The sequence below is a fragment of the Oncorhynchus tshawytscha genome, linkage group LG15, assembly GCF_018296145.1.
Source record: "Oncorhynchus tshawytscha isolate Ot180627B linkage group LG15, Otsh_v2.0, whole genome shotgun sequence".
Taxonomy (NCBI): Eukaryota; Metazoa; Chordata; class Actinopteri; order Salmoniformes; family Salmonidae; genus Oncorhynchus; species Oncorhynchus tshawytscha.
This window is the reverse complement of record NC_056443.1, coordinates 16,384,379-16,401,769: the sequence shown is the minus strand read 5'-3', so window position 1 is coordinate 16,401,769 and position 17,391 is coordinate 16,384,379. Positions and strand designations below refer to the sequence as shown.

At 41.5% G+C, this 17,391-nt stretch overlaps 1 protein-coding gene across 1 annotated transcript; it reads left to right on the top strand.

The window, feature by feature from the left end:
* Window positions 1-20: 20 nt before the first annotated feature.
* Window positions 21-16,418, top strand: vbp1 (von Hippel-Lindau binding protein 1). Its single transcript, XM_024373291.2, has 6 exons — window positions 21-155; window positions 487-611; window positions 740-806; window positions 1,584-1,682; window positions 14,662-14,800; window positions 15,405-16,418. The coding sequence occupies exons 1-6, from the start codon at window positions 75-77 to the stop codon at window positions 15,479-15,481; spliced, it is 588 nt and encodes a 195-aa protein (XP_024229059.2). The 5' UTR covers window positions 21-74; the 3' UTR covers window positions 15,482-16,418.
* Window positions 16,419-17,391: the final 973 nt, after the last annotated feature.

The window sequence follows — 17,391 nt, the reverse complement described above, 5'->3', positions numbered from 1 at the left end:
CAAGACCAGCAAGTCCTAAATTCGGTAACGCCCAACTTCTACGTCACGAAGGAGGGAGTTGAGTCTTTTCCAAGATGGCGACGACCATAGACAGCTGCAATGCCGTACAGGCGACAAAGAAAAAACATCTCGGAATCCCCGAAGCAATATTTGTGGTGTGTAAAATGTGAATTATATACATTGTGGCCATTATACTATATGAAATAACACTCTCGAATGTGTAATTGACGCTGTCCAGCGTCTAGGCTAGCCTGTCACGAATGTTCGCTAGCTATGTTCATTCACATCCTTTTAGGGAAATGACGCCTAGAAAGCCTATTGGGCCTAGCTAACTATCTATCGGATGTATATTGTCATCCAAATGCAATGAAATGGCCTTTCTTCAGCAATCTTGTGTGCTCACAATAAGTTTACTGTGCTGTGTAAATGACTCGCCTGAAAGCTAACGCGTAACCTAGCTAGTTAACATTATGTCAACCTTTGTAGGAGGATGTCGAGTCGTTTATGAAGCAACCAGGGAACGACACTGCAGACGCCGTCTTGAGAAAACTGGATGAGCAATACCAGAAATATAAATATATGGAGCTCAACCTGGCCCAAAAGAAACAAAGGTATGAAACAAACTAGTGTGGTATTGTGTTGTCTTCTGAGGTGATATCATTAGCTTTATTTAGCTGATAGGATGACCCTGAGTTTTTGATGGTTCTGCTTCTATGGTGCTTCTCTCTGCTGTACCCAGGTTGAAAAGCCAGATCCCACAGATCAAGCAGACTTTAGAAATCCTACGACACATGCAGAAGAAGAAGGTAAACAGCATACAGTGCAGCCAGTGCACTCCTCTTATACCCTTTTCATAGACAGACAAAGATCCCACAAGTTTACCATGCCTTCTTCCCTTTGACCTACGTTTTGGTATATGAGTGGGGTAGGGGGTAAAAAAAAAACATGGCCAATTAAAAGCCACCTAAAGACCTAGTCATGATTCCTGCATTTTCACAGACACTGTAACATAGGGGCGGCAGGTAGCCTGGTGGTTAGAGCGTTGGACGAGTAACCGAAAGGTTGCCAGATCGAATCCCCGAGCTGACAAGGTAAAAATCTGTCGTTCTGCCCCTGAACAAGGCAGTTAACCCACTGTTCCTAGGCCGTCATTGAAAATAAGGATCTGTTCTTAACTGACTTGCCTCGTTAGATTAAGGTTTAAAAAAATATTACCGGTATCAGGTCTGTAAATGGTTCTCAGAGTTTTTGCAGGTAAATACATTTCCGTTGTTTGATACCTCCCTAATTTGTAATGCAAACACCCCTCATGGTTTAACACCCTTTACCCCTCTTAATTTGCCAGTTACCCACTAATATGTGGTAAATAAGATTGGTAAATAAGTTGCTGTTTGAAAGGGGGTCATATAAACATTGCCTTATATTCTTACAGGTAATATACCACATCTTCTGTCTGGAATGGGTATTACAGTGATTACATCCTTGCGGGACAATTTGATCACTAACTGCATTCAAGATCAGTGGAGTGCAACGTATGTGGTGTTGAGTTGCTTTGTTTGCTTTCCAAATCCCTCATCCTATAGGAAACCACAGACCCTATGGAGACACACTTCCTATTGGCTGACAACGTTTACTGCAAGGCTTCAGTCCCGCCCACCGACAAAGTTTGCCTGTGGTTAGGGGTGAGTACTAATACATGTTGTGTTCCTAAGTAACATTATTTGGGATTATCTGATCACTTGCTCCCTATTTATGGAGCCCACTCCTTATCCATGAGGTTAGCCCAATATTAGACCTCTGATTATTACTTAATGAGTCTAGGTCTAAGGGCATTCCATAGCGACATCGTGTGAGTTAAGTCATGGTCAAATGACAGTACCTGCTTGCAACATCCATAAAATTGTAGTGTTTCAATTGCCGATTGCATCGCTGAGCAGTGAACAAGAAACTTATTAAATCCACCTTTAAGATGCTATCCCCTCCCCAAATCAAAATCTAATATGGATGTCAATGCTTTCTTCTGGCTTTGCGCCAATACGTTTCCTCTATTTCCCATCTGCTCTAGCATGGTACCCACGTTGCGAGGCTGATTAGCTAGACAAACGGGTGTGAAACAAGAACTAGTGTACGTGCAAAGTGATGCAAACATGGACTCCATGTTTGGTTTTGGTTGATGAATTGAGGCTGTTCTGAGGGCTAAAGGGGGGGGTAAACTCTGTTTGGTATACTCTGTGTCTCTACAGGCTACATTGAGGTTTTTCTTGAATTATTTTTGGCTATCTGGCATTAGTGCATAAGCCAAAAGATTTGGTGACGTTGTAGAAGAGGATCATGGCATTACCGGCTATGTTATGTGTGATGGCTGTGAGGCGCTAATAGGAATGGGCGACGTCTGAAATGACACATCGTCCCATCAACCTGTCCAAACATCGTTGATATAAGATTGTATCGTCTCTATTTTTTGTTTTATCCGGGGCAGGTGGTGGAGCGCGTTGACTAGCAGACATCTGTGGCATTGTGTTGTGACAACTGCAGAGTTGCCTTTTATTGTCCCCAGCACAAGGTGGACCTGTGTAATGATCCTGCTGTTTAATCAGCTTCTTGATATGCCACACCTGTCAGGTTGATGAATTATCTTGGTAAAGGAGAAATGCTCACTAACGGGGATTTAAACAAATGTATAATTTCAGCTCATGAAACATGGAACTGACACTTTGCATGTTGTTTATATTTTTGTTTAAGTATAATTTGGAAATGATGCACAAAAAAATCTTTCCCATTTTATTCGTTATTGCATTTTCTCCCCAGTCCCTAAGCATCTTGCTCTTCAAAAGAAGCAGAGATAACAGAAAACTTTACTAATGTCAACTAGATTGAAACATTCTTTCTGGTGAGAAAGGGTTTATTTGGTCTTCTAGGGCTACATATAATGACATAAGAGAATTTAAGCTGCATGTATCTGGTTATAGACAAGTTGAGTAACAAGTAGCCTAACGAAATGTTGGAAATTATAAGCAGAAACATATTTAAATAAGGCAAAAAATATCCGTCATCCACTGTCCAATTTTTTTGGCCAAGGGCTTCCTGAGTGGCGCAGTGGTTTAAGTTACTGCAGTGCTTGAGGCGTCACTACAGACCTGAGTAAAAATCCAAGGCTGTGTCGCAGCCGGCCGCGACCGGGAGACCCATGAGGCGGCACACAATTGGCCCAGCATTGTCTGGGTTAGGGGAGGGTTTGGCCGGCCGTGATGTCTTTGTCCCATCGCGCGACTCCTCGTGGCAGGCCGGGCGCATGCACGTTGACTTCGGTCGGCAGTTGTAATGTGTTTCCTCCGACACATTGGCGCATGGCTCTTGACCTTCAGAGGCCGTACGGCAGTTGCAGCGATGGGACAAGACTGTAACTACCAATTGGATATCACAAAATTGGTGCGAAAAAGTCTGAGAGCTTATTTTCTATATTAGCGGTTCGGGTGTGGGCCTCCAGATTTTCACTTATCACATATAGTCGGGCAGTTTCAGATGGGTTATTAGTAGGGATGCATGATATCAGAATTGGCCAATATTAGCTAAAAATGTCAACATCTGTGTCAGCCAATGTCTAGTTTAACGCTGATGGGCAAAATCGATGTCAAAGCTGACGTGCATACCTATATAACGTAGGTACATGATGTAATGGCGCCACGTAAAATTTGGCGCAATACGTGCACCACAGCTTTCCTAAACTAGCCCACAATGTCTGCTGTGTGGATCGAGCAGTCAACAAGTCGAGCAAGTCATTTGAAAGAGTAACAACATTTCAGCGAGACAACTCGGGCGAAATCCATTAGTCTAGATAATGGATTTAATTGCCCTTGACAATCAACAGTTCTCTGTTGTGGGTGATGTCTGCCTTTGCCGACTGGTCAAGCACCTGTTAACACTACCAAGTGCGCTATTTTTCCATTGTTGGCCTACCGGAGTTACACAGTAATAGCGTCACTGCCATTAGCTTCACGACATGCATACTATGGAACGCCGTTTGGGTCTTTGCGTGTCAAAGATACAGTAGCACTGTCAAAGCTGTACAAAAAAGTCTGCAAACAAGCAATGTGTTTACAATACCGTGTTGGTAATAAAGCATAATTTGTTCGACCGCAACTTCTGGGGTAGGTAGCTAGCTTTAGATTGGTACCTAGCTAGCACCAGTACAACCAGCCTGAAAACAATGACCTGTAGAAACTGCAGTCGTTTTAATTGTTCTTAGCAATGATTTAGGAATCCGTGTGAGTAAGTATTAGCTAGGTTGCCACTTGTTCGCCTATTGAAATTTAACTTCCGTTCATGAAAATAAATAGCTAGCCAGCTACTTAACCCTGTTTCCCAAAGCTAACGTTATAACCGGCCAGCTAGCGTCATCTGGCTAGTGAGGCTCGACCGGACCGGGTTATATGTTGTGAAGCTAGCCACAATACGATTAGGTACAATAGTGGAATTTGCGGGTTGCCTTCAAAATAAACGTTTGTCATTGACAGTGATGCAAATGAATACAAATAGTAGAATCATGCCATACTTTTATTTTGAAGGCTAAACGCAAGTCCACTGATGTGGCGAATCCTTATTGTGGCTAGCTTCACATAGATGGTCTGACCACCATTAATGAAATAAGAACTGTATTATAAATTAGGGTTCTTTTAGATGATGACACCTAGCTGTATTGTTCGCTAGCAAACTATATAGCTACTGAAACAGATTGTCGTTTTGCTATGTTTTTGGGGAAGAACATTGTTTGCACCCATGAGCTAGCTAGCTTTTGTTTATGACCAGCACTGTAGGTGCGCGAGACAACTTTACCAACATCATAGCAATATGTATCGATGAGTCGTTGTGACATATGAAATACGAGTGATGAATCAATGTGTAATAACTACGTAAAAAATGTGTGAACGCGTTAAATTATTGTGACGTGCAGTCATATTCAGGTCCTGATTGGTCAACAAGCTTATCTGACACTTCAAAATGTGTTATTTGACACGTCAAATATGGTTAAATAGTGTATTTTTTGACACACGAAGACACAAACGCCATTCCATAGAAATCCTGGTTGAGAATGAAACAACTAAACAACACAGCAAGTAAGTGAAAGAAATAGGTTTTGATTATGCTTTACTGGTAATGGGGACATATGTAAATGCCAACAAAATAACTTTTTGGTCAGTGTGGTGTGTGTTTAACCTTTTATTTAACTAGGCAAGTCAGTCAGGAACAAATGATTATTTACAATGACGGCCAAATCCGGCCAACGCAGGGCCAATTGTGCGCTTCCCTATGGGACTCCCAATCATGGCCGGATGTGATACAGCCTGGATTCGAACCAGGGACTGTAGTGACGCCTCTTGCACTGAGATGCAGTGCCTTAGACTGATGCGTCCATGTGTGTGTGATCACTATTTAACTGCACTAGAATGCTTAAGGCCGCTAGAATGTTTAATATCGGTTATCGGTATCGTTTTTTGGGGCAAGGAAAATATCAGTATCGGACAAAAATGTAATATCGGTGCATCACTAGTTATTAACAGTTGCGGGTGGACAAACAGCTGACCACTACTGTATAAACATTAATACACAATCATGGAAAACAAACACGTTCTTCTGTAAAAAGATCCTCAATCAGCCTTTTGAATTGCCCAAGAGCATGGATGGGCAACTACAGTCAATCATTTCCCCCCGCCCCAGCTAACACCCCTGACTCCAATAATCAACATCTTCAGTTTAGCATGCAATTACACTGCATTTATTTATATGCAGTACCAGTCATAAGTTTGGACACCTACTCATTCAATGGTTTTTCTTTATTTTTATTATTTTCTACATTGTAGAAGAATAGTGAAGACATCAAAACTATGAAATAACACATATGGAATCATGTAGTAACAAAAAAGTGTGAAACAAATCAAAATATATTTTATATTGGACCTTTTTCAAAGTAGCCACCCTTTGCCTTGATGACAACTTTGCGCATGCTTGCCATTCTCTCAACCAGCTTCACCTGGAATCATTTTCCAACCGTCTTGAAGGAGTTCACACATGCTGAGCACTTGTTGGCTGCTTTTCCATCACTCTGCGGTCCAACTCATCCCAAACCATCTCAATTGGGTTGAGGCCAGGTCATCTGATGCAGCACTCCATCACTCTCCTTTTTTGTAAAATAGCCCTTACACAGCCTGGAGGTGTGTTGGGTCATTGTCCTGTTGAAAAACATATTATTTCTAAGCGCAAACCAGATGGGATGGCGTATCGCTGCAGAATGTTGTGGTAGCCATGCTTGTTAAGTGTGCTTTGATTTCTAAATAAGTCAGTGTCACCAGCAAAGCACCATCACATGACCTTCTCCATGCTTCACGGTGGGAACCACACATGCGGAGATCATCCGTTCACCTACTCTGCGTCTCACAAAGACACGATGGGTGGAACCAAGAATCTCAAATGTGGAGTCATCAGACCAAAGGACAGATTTCCACCGGTCTAATGTCCATTGTTTGTGTTTCTTGGCCCAAGCAAGTCTCTTCTTCTTATTGGTGTCCTTTAGTAGTTGTTTCTTTGCAGCAATTTGACCATGAAGGCCTGATTCACTCAATCTCCTCTGAACTGTTGATGTTGAGATTAGAGGTCAACTGATTAATATTTTTTTTACACCTTTATTTAATCTTTATTTAACTAGGCAAGTCAGTTAAGAACACATTCTTATTTTCAATGACGGCATAGGAACGGTGGGTTAACTGCCTCGTTCGGGGGCAAAACGACACATTTTCACCTTGTCAGCTCGGGGAATCCAATCTTGCAACCTTACAGGTAACTAGTCCAACGCAATAACGACCTGCCTCTCTCTCGTTGCACGCCACATGGAGACTGCCTGTTACGCAAATGCAGTAAAGCCAAGGTAAGTTGCTAGCTAGCATTAAACTTATCTTATAAAAAATAATCAATCATAATCACTAGTTAAGTAGACATGGTTGATATTACTAGATATTATCTAGCGTGTCCTGTGTTGCATATAATTTGACTGAGCATACAAGTATCTAAGTATCTGACTGAGCGGTGGTATGCAGAAGCAGGTGCGTAAACATTCATTCAAACAGCACTTTCGTGCGTTTTGCCAGCAGCTCTTCCTTGTGCGTCAAGCATTGCGCTGTTTATGACTTAAAACCTATCAACTCCCGAGATGAGGCTGGTGTGACCGAAGTGAAATGGTCTGGCTAGTTAGCGCGCGCTATTAGCGTTTCAAACTTGACTCGCTCTGAGCCTTGGGGTGGTTGTTTCCCTTCCTCTGCATGGGTAATTCTGCTTCGATGTGGTGGCTGTTGTCGTTGTGTTGCTGGTTCGAGCCCAGGGAGGAGCGAGGAGAGGGACGGAAGCTATACTGTTACACTGGCAATACTGAAGTGCCTATAAGAACATCCAATAGTCAAAGGTTAATGAAATACAAAGGGTATAGAGGGAAATAGTCCTATAATTCCTATAATAACTACAACTTAAAATTTCTTACCTGGGAATATTGAAGACTCATGTTAAAAGGAACCACCAGCTTTCATATGTTCTGAGCAAGGAACTGAAATGTTAGCTTTCTTACATAGCACATATTGCACTTTTACGTTCTTCTTCAACACTTTGTTTTTGCATTATTTAAACCAAATTGAACATGTTTCATTATCTACTTGAGGCTAAATTGATTTTATTGATGTATTATATTAAGTTAAAATAAGTGTTCATTCAGTATTGTTGTAATTGTCATTATTACAAATACGTGTTATTTTTATTTATTTTTTAAATCTGCCAATAATCGATATCGGTATCGGCGTTGAAAAATCATATTCTGGCGACCTCTAGTTGAGATGTGTCTGTTACTTGAACTCTGAAGCATTTATTTGGGCTCCAATTTCTGGTGCTGGTAACTCTAATGAACGTACCCTTTGTAGCAGAGGTAACTTTGGTTATTCCTTTCTGTTCTTCTCATAATATGCAGTTGGCCATTTACCAAATAGGGCTATCTTCTGTATACCACCCTTACCTTGTCACAACACAACTGATTGGCTCAAACGCATTAAGAAGGAAATATATTCCACAAATTAACTTTTAACAAGGCACACCTGTTAATTGAAATGCATTCCAGGTGACAACCTCATGAAGCTGGTTGAGGGAATGCCAAGAGTGTGCAAAGCTGTCATCAAGGCAAAGGCTTGGCTACTTTGAAGAATCTCAAATCTCAAATATATTTTTATATAACTGTTTTTTTGGTTTCCGCATGATTCCATATGTGTTATTTCATAGTTTATTCTACAATGTAGAAAATAAAGAAAAACCCTTGAATGAGTAGGTGTCAACCTTTGACTGGTACTGCATATATTTAAATATTTTGAATTGAATTAAAAATATTTATTACATGGAGTCTTTTGGTTCAACCATAATGCATAATAAGCATCATCAACAACAGATGGAAACATATTGGGTGTACGCTGATAAGCTGTAGGATGAATACATAAATTTACAAGACCTGTTCACCGAAAATATAATTGGTCATAAGAAGGGCCTGAGATCAAAGTCAATATTCAGACCACTAGGAGTCAATGTTTTTGATAACAATATCCAGTAGGCTTCCCTCTAGTAGTAGGATTGAGGGCTGGGTGATATGGCCAAAATATCATATGGTATTTTTGACTGCATTTTATGTTTTTGATTACTATTAGTAATCACCCTATGGTGGAATTAATCACTTTGGCCTGTATTTTATTTTATGGTGGAAACGCATAAATATATATGTGTATGTATGTGTGTGTGTGTGTGTGTGTGTGTGTGTGTGTGTGTGTTATTTCAATGGGTCTTTCTCCATTCAAATTGTTTAATACTGTTCAATTCAACTTCAATAATTTCCTGCATTTCCATGTATTTCAGCTTTTCCTGGACTCATTTGAGAATTTCCACACTGCCACCATATGGGCAAAAATACTTGGCCTTATTTTTAACCAAATGTTGCAATTGCATTTAGATCAAAACACTTGGGTGAACTTTTGGAATCATGGCAATATAATATTTATTATAATGCTATAGTTAGAATATAAATAATAGTGAGCACTTTGAATACAGTGTTTGACATGACAAAGAATGGAAATGCCATGGATGAGTTATTGTGACGTTGTTGGAACCACAGTGACGTTTCCTAGGGGACCCTATCATCTTTGGCTACATTAAATCTTTATTCATATAGCCAACATATTCATGCTTCACCTATTCCTCTTTGATTTAGAAGATATTGTTGCACAAACAACATGCAACATAGCTAGCCAGCTAACTAGCGATTAGCATTAGTGGCTAACACGATTAGCTTAACTTGCTAAGAATATACAAACTAGCTATTTGCAGATGTAAGAAATGCAAACTAATATTGTACTTATAGAACGCTTTATATGAAGATCAAAGTGGAAACAACATTTGTCATCAACATTGTTGCATGTGCTGCATTGACCATGCAGACTGAACGAAAGTGTCTCATGGCCAAGCAGCAACAACATGCGCTCATTGAGTGAATGGGGGTGGGACTAGGTCTGTATAGAAAGTGGCATGGAGAGAGGGTATACTCAAGTAGCCAAGTAAACTATAAAAATTGACATTTACACACGCGTATCACATTTAACAAACCAAACATTAAAATATCGTTATAGAAGGCAAAGTAAAAACCCTAACTGGTCCGTGCATAAATACCGGTGTATATAGTAAAATACAGTACATTGCCCAGCCCTAGTAGGAACTCAATGTTACATCCTCTCCTTGGTAGAGCATCATGCTCAATGCCTGTATTTTAAGGAGGAGAAAGGATGATTAGCTACAACAAAGTGTGTTGCTACTGGATAGTCAGTGTTCTCACCTGGTTGAGCTGAGGTGTTCAGCTATGCGTTTTAACTGTCTTTTTGTTTGTTCTATGTAGGCTTTCCCACATGTGCAGGTGATGAGAGAGATTATTCCCTTTGTCTTGCTTGAGATGATACCCTCAACGGGTTTTTCGACCTGTATGTGGGTGTCTGAAGAACAATGTTTTTTTGCTATTGCGCATGAGCCATATTTGTAGTTCCCATTTGGAATGGGTGTCAAGTGTCTGAATGGGCTCAGGGGGTAGGTCAGATCTCACTAAGCTATCCCCAATATTGCGACCACGCTTATAGACCACCAGTGGGGGTTCCTTGAAGAGGTGTGCAATGTTTTGGTCTGATTGCAGAATAAGTCAGTGCTTTTTCAGGGTTGCTTTCATTTTCTCCCAACACTGTGTATGTAGTGTACTTTGTGCAAAACTCTGTTTTTCTTCTTTGGTTTAGGCTACAAGGACAAAGCTCTAAATGCTGCAGTGATGAAAATATCTCAAAAACCAAGAGGAATTGCTAAAAACTAAACCAAAGAAGAAAAACAACACAAGCCAAAGTGATTTATAGGATATTTATTTTGTCTTGTTGTCTTTATGTAGGCTATTTTTCCGTAGTTGGCAATGGTTTATTTTCATTTAGATTTGGATATAGTTTTGCTTAACGACAGGACAATGATTTTGCGATATGAAGACATTTTATATTTAAATTAAACTGTTCCACTAAAATGTGCATATGAAATTCATACCTGGCACGCAGATTGGTAGGATAACTTAGCATTCCACTTGACTCCTCGTGTAGCCTATTACCGGCAACTTCAGGATAGTAATGTCAGAATCTGTGAAAGCCAGCAGGAGTGGAAGGAGAATGGTTGGGTCAAGTTAAGGTTTTTTCTTCTGTTTATCTAGATCTCTGGCTCCCTCTTGAGTTATTGTGTGTTATTTCATCAAACAGTAAGCTTAAAGCATTAGACATGCTGAATGCATATAGTAGATTTAATTAAAACGCATGGGGTGTGTATATATCAGAAAATACATGTTTAAAAATGTCGACCATGGCCTTCCGAGCGGCGCAGCGGTCTAAGGCACTGCATCGCAGTGCTAGAGGCACACTACAGACCCAGGTTTGATCCCGGGTTGTATCACTATCCGCCGGGATCTTGAGTCCAATAGGGTGGCGCACAATTGGCCCAGTGTCGTCCGGATTAGGGGAGGGTTTGACAGGGTGTGCTTTACTTGGCTCATCGCGCTTTATTGACTCCTTGTTGCGGGCCGGGCGCCTGCAGGCATATTGGTGCCGCTGGCTTCCGGGTTAAGCTGGTGGGTGTTAAGAAGCGCGGTTTGGCGTGTCATGTTTCAGAGGACTCACGGCTCGACCCTTGCCTCCCGAGCCTGTTGGGGAGTTGCAGCGATGAGACAACGCAAAAAGGCGGTAAAATACAAATAATCTATATATGTTGACCAATTGATTGGTCGAAAGAACCGACTACTTTCGGTCGACCAAGATGTATATATTTTTTTAGAAGGGGACAGCCCTAGGTACCATGTTTCATGGGCTGAAATAAAAGATCCCAGAAATGTTCCATATGCAGAAAAAGGTTATTTTCTCACATTTTATGCACACATGTTTACATCCTTTTAGTGAGCATTTCTCCTTTGCCAAGATAATCCATCCACCTGACAGGTGGAGTTGATTAAACTTCATGATCATTACTAGGGTTGCACATTTTGGGGAATATTCAGGTAGAGGTAGAAACTTTCTGTGGGAATTAATGGGAATATATGTAAATTTAATATTAATACTATCTAAATGTAATATTTTTTGCATTGGATATATTTACCTTATCATATGGATACAGAAACAAAAACCTTTTACCTTATCATAAGTAGACATTGCAAATGATTAAATCCTTCCAATAGTTTAAAAAAATTCTATTTAGTTACAAATTGAACTTTGTCTTCCTCCCTGGACCGCCTCAATGTCCACGTCTTGAACCATCAGACTCTGAGGCCTCATCTCCACTGTCACTTTCCAACCTGGTTGAGAAAGCCAAAAATTTGCCCAGATGCCACCAATTTTTCAACCCTTGTATTGATCAGCCTGTTGTGAGCTTTGGTGTGTGTGTTCCCAAACAAGGATCAGTTGCGCTCTGAGGAGGCTGATGTTGGTGGGATTTGGAGGATGATGGAGGCAACAGGGGAAAGAGTCTCAGATCCACAAAGTCCCTTCCACCAGGTGGCTGATGAGATATGTTGGCACGGCTGCCCTATTGCATCTTCATCCCAAAGCCTTGCTTGGATGTGTACTTCACCAGACAGCCAATAACCTTGCCCTCATCCAGGCCAAGGTGGCGAGACACGGTAGTGATAACACCATAGGCCTTGTTGATCTCTGCAGCAGACAGGATGCTCTTGCCAGCATACTTGGGGTCCAACATGTACGCTGCGGTGTGTATGGGCTTCAGACAGAGGTCTTCATGCTTTTTGATATATTTCAGAACTGCAGTTTCCTCTGCTTGGAGCAACAGTGAAGTGGGCAGGGCAGTACAGATTTCTTCTCTTACATCTGCAAGCAGAGTCTGAACATCAGACAGGATGGCATTGTCTCCCTCAATCAATGCAATGGCTACTGCTATAGGTTTCAGGAGTTTCAGGCTGCTTACCACTCTCCCAAAATACATCACCCAGGAGGATCCTCTTGATTGGGCTGTCCATATCGGCAGACTGTGATATGGCCATTTCTTGGAGAGACTCCTTTCCCTTCAGGAGACTGTCAAACATGATGACAACACCACCCCAACGGGTATTGCTGGGCAGCATCAATATGGTTCTCTTATTCTTCTCACTTTGCTTGTTTAGGTAGATTGCTGCTATAACTTGATGACCCTTCACATACCTAACCATTTTCTTGGCTCTCTTGTAGAGTGTATCAATTGTTTTCAGTGCCATGATGTCTTTGAGGAGCAGATTCAATGCATGAGCAGCACAGTCAATGGGTGTGATGTGAGGGTAGGACTCCTCCACTTTAGACCAAGCAGCCTTCATGTTCGCAGCATTGTCTGTCACCAGTGCAAATACCTTTTTGATGACTGCCTTCAGCTAATCTGCAATGTAGAGACCGGTGTGCCTGTTGTCCCTTGTGTCTATGTTCTTGTAGAATACTGGTTGAGCGGTGGAGATGATGTAGTTAATTATTCCTTGCCCACAGACATTCGACCACACATCAGAGATGATTGCAATACAGTCTGCTTTCTCTATGATTTGCTTGACCTTCACTTCAACTCTGTTGAACTCTGCATCCAGTAAATGAGTAGATAAAGCGTGTTTGGTTGGAGGGGTGTATGCTAGGGGAAGAACATTCAGAAATCTCTTCCAATACACATGGCCTGTGAGCATCAGAGGTGAACCAGTTGCATACACAGCTCTAGCAATACATTCATCAGCATTTCTCTGACTACTTTCCTCCATTGAGTCAAAAAACTTCTGATTCCAGGAGGACCCTGATTTGTTGCTATCGAAAAGGTGTGTGTGATTCATCATTTTCACCTCAAATATAAATAGTCTTTTGTCAGAGGTTGCTTGTTGTGAGCGCTGAGGGGACTTTATGCACTTGGCCAGATGATTCTGTGTCTTTGTTGCATTCCTCATATATGATTTGGCACAATATTTGCAAATGTATACAGCTTTTTCTTCTACATTAGTTGCAGTGAAATGTCTCCACACATCAGATAGTGCCGTGGCATTTTCCTGTAAAGATTAGAAAACAATTTGTAAAAAAAAAAAAACATACAATTCCATGTACTGATAAATAATTAAGCGGTTAGATTAAACAACTCCTTTTGTAAGAAATGTTTTTAAATGAAACTAAATTAACACTCCTCAGTTAGCAGGCTCAAGCAAGCGGAAACCCACATGGTAGCAAAAACTAACTAGCAGAAATTGTTAACAAGTTAGAAATGAATTAAACACACATTGTGGAGGCTACTATTTACTAGTTAACAAAAAATCATATGTCATATAAAATATATTCACCCCACCCAGTATTGTAATCAAAACTTACCAGAAAGCATGTTGGCTCAGACCTTGTAGTACTGTGTTGCAATTCCATTGAATTGTGGATAGTTTAACGAAAATATGCCACAAGACCTAGAATTTCCTTATAGGTATCCCACAAAAGGTTCACTGTTATAAGCACTTTTTTAAATGAATTTAAGCAAAATCCCCAAATTCCAGGGCTTAACTAACCATGGAAAATGTATTTCAATTGACAGATTTAGTTATGAACTGTAACTCAGTAAAATCTTTGAAACTGCTGCATTTAAATGTTTTGTTCACTATATGTTAATCTGCTGTGTGTGCTGGGGGGCTGGAATTGCCCATCCCTGCCCTAGAGGCATCAATTCATCCAATTTTAGAAATCCCTGGAGATTTTTCTACCAAGTAAAGTGCAAAAAAACTAAAAGCGTATTTACCCAACTCAGTGGAGATCTCCTGAGTCAGCAGAGATATCCCTGGGACCTGGTATATCATACGTCTCTAAGTTAACAATAAGTAAGATACGGCTGAAGTTTATGCAGGAGGCCCAGTCTCTGCAGTTTACTTTAATATCATTCACTCTTAACCTCCCACTCTGTTTTCATCTCCGCCTCTCCTCTTCCAGGCCAATGTGACATTGGAGGACGGCATAGAATAAAAGCAAGCACTATTGAAGTTTGCTGTTTATTTGTTGCTCACTCACTTTTCCTCGCTTCCCTCCATCCCCTCTCCTCTACCAGGCCAATGTGATGTTGGAGTACGACATCGACGAAGCCCAGTCTCTGCTGGAGAAGAATCTGGCGACCGCATCACGCAACCTGGACTCCCTGGAAGAAGACCTGGACTTCCTGCGAGACCAGTTTACCACCACCGAAGTCAGTATCCTTCTGCTTAAATATAGGCCCAGGGACTAGCATTTAACAGGCCTGGAGTCTGGAGAAAAATCTGTGATACAATGTTTGAATTAGGGAATTGTAACTCTGGACATTGATACATAAAGTGTCAGGTGCCCCCCCCTCAGGCAAAACTGATCCTAGATCAACACTTCTACTCGTAGAGACTAGGGTTACAGGCCTATATTACAGGTTTTTGGGAGCTGAAATGTCTGCTTGTTTTCTCATTAGGACAGTTTTATGGTCTTGTAGGGCTGAGGTAATTGCTGCAGGCGTTTGACAGGTGAAAGCTGTGGCAGACGGTTGTGTCAAAGCATGGAATGCAAGTCTGTGTTCAGTAGGCACGAACCAGGGGGAAACAACACATTGAAACTGAGGTACATACTTAACATTGGCAATTTGATCTTGTTCAAACTGCTGGGGTAAGTACGGTTCTTTTGATAGACTGTTAAAGATAGTGTTGGGTGCTCTAACAACTAAATTAGAGATGCCGCATGGCATGCACAAACAAGGCGTGGTACTCTCCTTATGAAAGTACTAGATAACTTTCATAGACTGAGATGTCATCCTTAACCCATTGCCCCTCTCAGACATGGCACGAGTCTACAACTGGGACGTAAAGAGAAGGAGCAAGGATAACCTCCTCAAATCACTTGAGAAGTCTTAAGAAATAGGGATGTCCTCCCGCCCCTGCAACCCACCCAAACTCCATGTCTTTGTTCACATCTCTAGTCTCTACAGTACAAATCTGCATCCTGTTCCCTATATAGTGCACAACTTTTACCATCAAAAGTAGTGCACTGGATTGGGATAGGATATCATTTGGGACTCAGGCCAAGCTTTATTCTATTGATTTGTTACTTTTTAAAATTATTTTTTCAAGTAAAAAAAGACAAAACAGAAGTTACTACAGCAGTTTTTTTTGTATGATGTTACTACTATTATTAAGCACTCATATTTTTTGACCGCCTGCGACTCTAGGTTTTCACTGTCCTCCACTTTCTCCTCCTCACTCTTTTTTTGTCTTTTTCTTTGATGATTTTTCAATCTGTTATTGACAATGATCTTCACTGTGTACTAGTTTGGGAACCTGGTTTGCTTTCGGGACACACTGCGCTACTACACATAATCCTCGCTGAGCAGGAAATGGGAGCGAGGAGGAGAAACAGCTCACCAGTCAAAGCGGAAACCTTCCTCTGATGTGATTTCATGAGTGTGTGATGTCAAAATGGTGCACTCTGGATTCAGAATGTTCAGACGGTTGTTCCATGCCCCCTCTTTCCTCTCCTCTGTTCTGTCCCTTACTCCCTGCATGAGTCTGAAATGGTGCCCTATTCTCTATATGGTGCAATACTTTTTACCAAAAGCCTACGGGCCTTGGTCAATAGTAATGCAATATATATATATATATATATATATATATAGGGTGATAATTTAGACAACTTCTCAGCTTTCTTGTCGCTCTTCTGCTACCACCTGCCTGTTTATTTTATCTTCCTCCTGTCTAGTTTGCTCCTCTGTCCACTTCCTAAATGTATTTATTTGTCACGTTGTATCCATTAAGACACTTGAGTGACAAAAATAAATTACAAAAATAAACTTTACATGGTGGTCCTGTGTGGGTGACATGAAACATGTTAGAGTGGGTGTGCGCAGACATTTTACACTCACTTCACCTCTCACAGGCCGGGTGGTAGTCTGGCTAAAGCTACAACTTAATTTGGCTGTATATTCCAGTGTTTTATATTTGATATCAAATGTTTGATATGAGGAGACTACAGAATGTCACCTCATATTGTCACTGTGCAGTGTCGCTGCACAGCTATTTTCAGGTCTCTCCAGAGATATTAGATCGGGTTCAAGTCCGGGCTCTGGCTGGGCCACTCAAGGACATGCAGAGACTTGTCCCAAAGCCACTCCTGCGTTGTCTTGTTGGAAAGTGGACCTTTGTCCCAGAGGTCCTGGGCACTCTGGAGCAAGTTGTCATCAATGATCTCTGTACTGTGCTCCGTTCATCTTTGCCTGCATCCTGACCAGTCTCCCAGTCCCTGCCTCTGAGAAACATCCCCACAGCATGATGCTGCCACCACCATGCTTCACCGTAGGGATGGTGCCAGGTTTCCTCCAGACCTGACGCTTGGCATTCAGGCCAAAGAGTTCAATCTTGGTTTCATCAGACCAGAGAATCTTGTTTCTCATGGTCTTGCGAGTCTTTAGGTGCATTTTGGGAACACACCCACACAATAAATATCATGTACCTTTCACTGAGGTGTGGTTTCCGTCTGGCCACTCTACCATAAAGGCCTAATTGGTGGAGTGCTGTGTAAATCGTTGTCCTTCTGGAAGGTTCTCCCATCTACATAGAGGAACTCTGGAGCTCTGTCGAAGTGACCATCAGGTTATTGGTCACCACACTGACCAAGGCCCTTCTCCACCGATTGCTCAGTTCCTAAAGCTTGCCAAGGGGCAAGTCTTGGTGGTTCCAAACTTATAGCATTTAAGAATGGAGGCCACTGTGTTCTTGTGGACCTTCAATGCTGCAGAAATGTTTTAGTACCCTTCCCCAGATCTGTGCCT